We start from the raw sequence: 4,316 nt of genomic DNA on the forward strand, positions 1-4,316 counted from the left end.
TATTTCGGCATTCTCTGCTTCAATTGTCATATCCTTAGTAATCCATATACTGTCGATTCGACTATACAAATTTTTTTGGTTCGGAGAAATATGTGAACTCCTTTTTGACAGGATGTTTATATCTCCATATATCCACTAAATCAAAAATCTTTACCATTTCCATAAAGCTTTTTGGCAACTTCCCTTCATTTCCCCCCTTCTTCTTCTGCGAACCCCGGTCCATTTCTATGGTGGTGGTGCTTGGGGTCTTTGAAGGATGGGAGGCAATAAAACCATTTTACAAAAGTGCTACTCCTCTCTCCCCTCAGCATCCCAACAACAGCTTCTCCGGATGTGGCTGATCTTCCTCTTGAAAGCGGCAGCAGGGACCGGCTGAAGACCAAACTTATGGATGTCGTCGCAATGATGAAGAGTGGGAAGATCCGAAGGAAGGCGCTCCGAGATCTTTCCGCCTTCCTGCAGAAGATCCAGGAATCTGTGAGTTTCTGAAGGGAAGCATTGCAACCATGCAGGGCTGTCAAGGCCTTCAGGCTGCTGCTTCTAGGCCCACCCTGCAAGGTGCCCAAGGGACAATCAGGCATCCCAGCACTTATCCAAAATTGAGAACAGAGCTGGGCCATAGCAGAACGAATCCCATGGGGTAAAACAGCTGAGAAAAGAAGTAAAAAGCGAACATCAGGAAAAGAGGGGTGGGATGTCAAGAAGAAATGGTTTTTTCTGCAGAGGATGCAAAATGTTTTGGAATGTTTGGAAGATTTAATTAAAATGCTATAGGAAAAATGGTGATGGGTTGCTTCTCTTATCAGTCACTTCTCTTGGCTTCTTCTCAGCCATCGGTAGCGCTTTCTGCATCCTCCCTTGGCCAACTGGTGGCGATTTCCTGTCTTTGTGCATTGGATCCAGACCCGGAGAGCAGGCAGCGGGCAGCAGAGGCCCTCTGCCATCTTCTGCCCATCCTGCGGCGCAACGAAGGTAAGACTGGAAGAATGCATCCCAGCATGGGGTGGGGGTGAGCAAGACCCAAACTAACCCTTTGGCTTTCCTTTGCAGAGACACTGGCAGGAACGTTAAGGAAACAAATATTGTCACCAGAGCTGAGAAGGTCCTCAAATCCACTGGAGGACCGGTTCCTGAACTGTTCATGAGTAATTGTTGCTCTCTTGCCAGGGTAAGTCGCTGTCTCTCAAGCCACATGTTCTGGGTTCTGCAGAGGCAGCACCTGGGCTTTCTGCTCCCCAGCCCTGCCCTGTGGGCATCTCTGACCTTCCTCTCTCGCTTCAGGTCTTTGGCGCCTTTCTCCCTGCGGAGCAGCTCTTGGAGGCCATGTGCTTCCTGGCCAGAGACCTGGTTGTCGAGAGCAGCTTCAACTCACTGGCTATCTCCCACTTACTGCAAGAATTCATCAAGCAGTTTGGCGGCACAAAAGTGGAGGTAAGGCATCTGAATAGGTAGGAGAGAATAAGATTCTCTGCTTGGTGTAGGGGAGGCAACCTCATGCCATTGGGTGGCCAGGACACATGTTAGTTGAGAGGGGCCTGGCAACGTCAGGACAAGAACCGCAGCCAAGGGTCCTGAGAAACATGGGTTCAGGAATGGGGAACCCTCCTCCTTATGGGAGCAGACTGTCAAGCTTCTTATCTTTTCCCACAACTGGTGCCCTGGAGCTGCCTGGGTCCAATACTCCCCAGGACCCTGAGTGGTACCTTGGAAGGAAGATGGCTGTGGTGGCACAGGTCAAGGGTCCCTCTTTCAATGAGGGATGGAGGGATCCACCCTTCGCTTCTGCGGCTCTTGCTGCTGGATTCCCTCTCTTATGTAGAAGCTGATGTCCTCCCAGAGTTGATAGAGCTGGTAGACCAAGCCTACCATTCCAGGGAGCTGGAAGAGGAAGACCTGAATATGCTGGCAGAAACCTACTGCAGCCTGGCTGCCCATGTGAGTATGAGGGGAAAGGAATGGTGGAGGAATGCTTTGGAAGAGGAAGGGTGGGGTTTAGACTGGCATGCAGCGGAGATGTTCTGGCTTCAGGAGGGTGTTCCTCTGGAAAGTGATCTGATGAGAAACACAACCTCTGATATTTTCTGCCTATAGGAGGAAGCCTCCGTCCGGGCATCAGCCATCGAACATCTGGGGCTGCTTCGGGGCTGGGTGAGAGACCAAAGACTTCCCATTACAACAACAGAAGAGGAAGCCATTCACGAACTGGTTGTGGTCCTCATTCACCTCGAAGACGAGGACGAAGTGGCCAAGGTGAGGGCCAAAGAGGTGGACTTATGCAGTAGGAGGGAGGGATTGTTCTCAGGAGCTTCCGAGACTATGTACCGCAATTTGTAACGCTCTTCTCTTCTTGTGTTGCAGTCTGCAAGGAGGGCTCTTTCCCATCTAGCCCCTCAAGTCAAGTGGTGGGCTCATCCCAACAAATTTAGCCTCCACTTTGCTCTGCACAGGGCTGCCAAGCATCTGGTAAGGTCCCTCTGCTTCGTTGGCAGCTTTGCCCAGGCATGTCTTTGGGAATGCAAGGCTCTTCTGCCGTGCTCTCAAGCCTCTCTGATGCCACTTCTCCTTTGTCTTTGCCGACAGAGCAAGACCTTCAGCAAGGACATCCTTCGGAGTGCTGCCTTAACATGTGTAAAGCCGTCTGCCAACAGGCTGCTAGCAGTCTCCAGGGTGGCAGCTCTGCTTCTGGGTAAGTCAAGCAACGTCCTTCCCTGGTATGGATTGACAGAAACGTCTTGGTAACAATGGCAGGGGGGCATAACAATGGCATAGACATGTCCCCAGGCCACCTGCTAGGTAGGCCTCCATCTGTGCCCAGATCTTGCTCTGAGTGCTACGTGAGGGTGGAGGCCTCTAGACGCAGCAGAGCATACCTGTCCTCCTGCCGAGCTGCCTCTGTCTCCACTTGCTTTGGGGGGGGGGGAGAGAAAGAAGGGAGGAAAGAAGGCTACTGTGACCAGTATGGTGGGAGGAAGTGCACCTTGGGGTGGTGGGTGAGAGAACCTGACTACAGTTCTTTTAGGTTCCCCCGGGCATTTACCTCCTATGATAGGTTGGTCTTGGCCAAAACCCTTCTAAGGGTATATGGGTATATGCCACAGCTGCCTTGGTAATGCTTCTACCCCAACGGGTATGTACCAATCATGAAAATACAAGGGGATATGACGTCCGTAATCCTCCAACAACTCTCCCCACTTATCAATTATGTTCCCTAGCCCATCCACATTCCTTACTATCTGTACAGCGCGTCTGTATTTAAATCTGGCACAAATTGAGGACTGGCTGATAATTCAACTGGTAAAGATCCTCCCATCTGCCGGTGCAGTTCCTCAATCTTCAGGTGTGTGTAGACTCACTGGCTTCCGGTGCAGTGAGAACAGACCAGGTGTCTGCGGCTCGTGCCCTAACCCACTCCCGGTGGGGCTAGGGGCAGGGGTTCCTGGGGATCTTCAACTTCAGGGGGTCCGAAGGATTCTGCTCACAGTTCCAGTGACCCTCAGACTGCTTCAGATGAGAATGATCAATCCAGGGGGTCACCTCGGCCACTTTCACCGTGGTAGGCGTTGCAAGCGAGATGGCATATGGACCACGCCACTTAGGAGCCAACGGGTTGTTCTTCCACTCCTTCACCCACACGTCATCTCCAGGCTGTAAGGGCTGCATGGGTTCAGCCAGGCTGATTGGCGTATGTTCAAGGGCCCACCTGTTAAGAGAAGTCAAAACACAAGAGAGAGACTGGATTTGTACTGATGTACTCTGTCCTCCCTTTGCACTAAGTCTGCTCTTATTTCTGTGATAAGTGGAAGAGGTCTTCCATACAAAAGCTCAAAGGGAGAGAGCTTTAGCCTCTTGGTGGGTGCACATCTGATCCTGAGCAAGGCTATGGGTAGAAAGTCCACCCAATTGCCATGAGTTTCCTGGCACAATTTGGCCAGCTGTGATTTGAGTCCAGTTCATTCTTTCTGTCTTGCCGGAACTCTGTGGTCGGCAGGCAGCGTGCAGTTTCCATTGTATCTGCAGGCCTTTGCATACACCTGCCACTAACAAAGCGATAAAGGCTGGTCCATTATCACTTCCTATACTGCTTGGTAACCGGGATGATCTCGGTTAAGAGGTGCTTAACAACTTCCCGGGCTGTCTCAGTCCTTGTGAGATACGCCTCAACCCACCCCGTCAGAGTATCCACAAAGACGAGTAGATAACGATAGCCTCTTGCCCTAGGCATTTCCGTGAATTCCACAATCATGTTCTCCATTGGCATTAAGCCTGTCTGCTGTACTCCTGGAGGAAGTACTGGGCCCTGCTTGGGGTTGTTTTTG

The 4,316-nt window shown here is 51.3% G+C and overlaps 1 protein-coding gene and 1 long non-coding RNA gene across 2 annotated transcripts; both read left to right on the top strand.

Annotated features, from left to right (window-relative positions):
- Positions 1 to 222: 222 nt before the first annotated feature.
- Positions 223 to 1,453, top strand: LOC310711986. The gene is made up of 4 exons (XR_014528694.1): positions 223 to 477; positions 831 to 972; positions 1,051 to 1,168; positions 1,282 to 1,453. It is a non-coding gene; the product is annotated as an uncharacterized lncRNA (long non-coding RNA).
- A 284-nt stretch (positions 1,454 to 1,737) lies between these two features.
- On the top strand, positions 1,738 to 2,739 carry LOC310711081 (uncharacterized protein; the record flags this gene model as incomplete). The annotated part of the gene is made up of 4 exons (XM_083512554.1): positions 1,738 to 1,935; positions 2,092 to 2,250; positions 2,359 to 2,463; positions 2,581 to 2,739. The coding sequence occupies exons 1-4, from the start codon at positions 1,753 to 1,755 to the stop codon at positions 2,737 to 2,739; spliced, it is 606 nt and encodes a 201-aa protein (XP_083368680.1). The 5' UTR covers positions 1,738 to 1,752.
- Between the last annotated feature and the right edge of the window lie 1,577 nt (positions 2,740 to 4,316).

The sequence above is a fragment of the Podarcis liolepis genome (assembly GCF_965112155.1).
Source record: "Podarcis liolepis genome assembly, chromosome: 7".
NCBI lineage: Eukaryota > Metazoa > Chordata > Lepidosauria > Squamata > Lacertidae > Podarcis > Podarcis liolepis.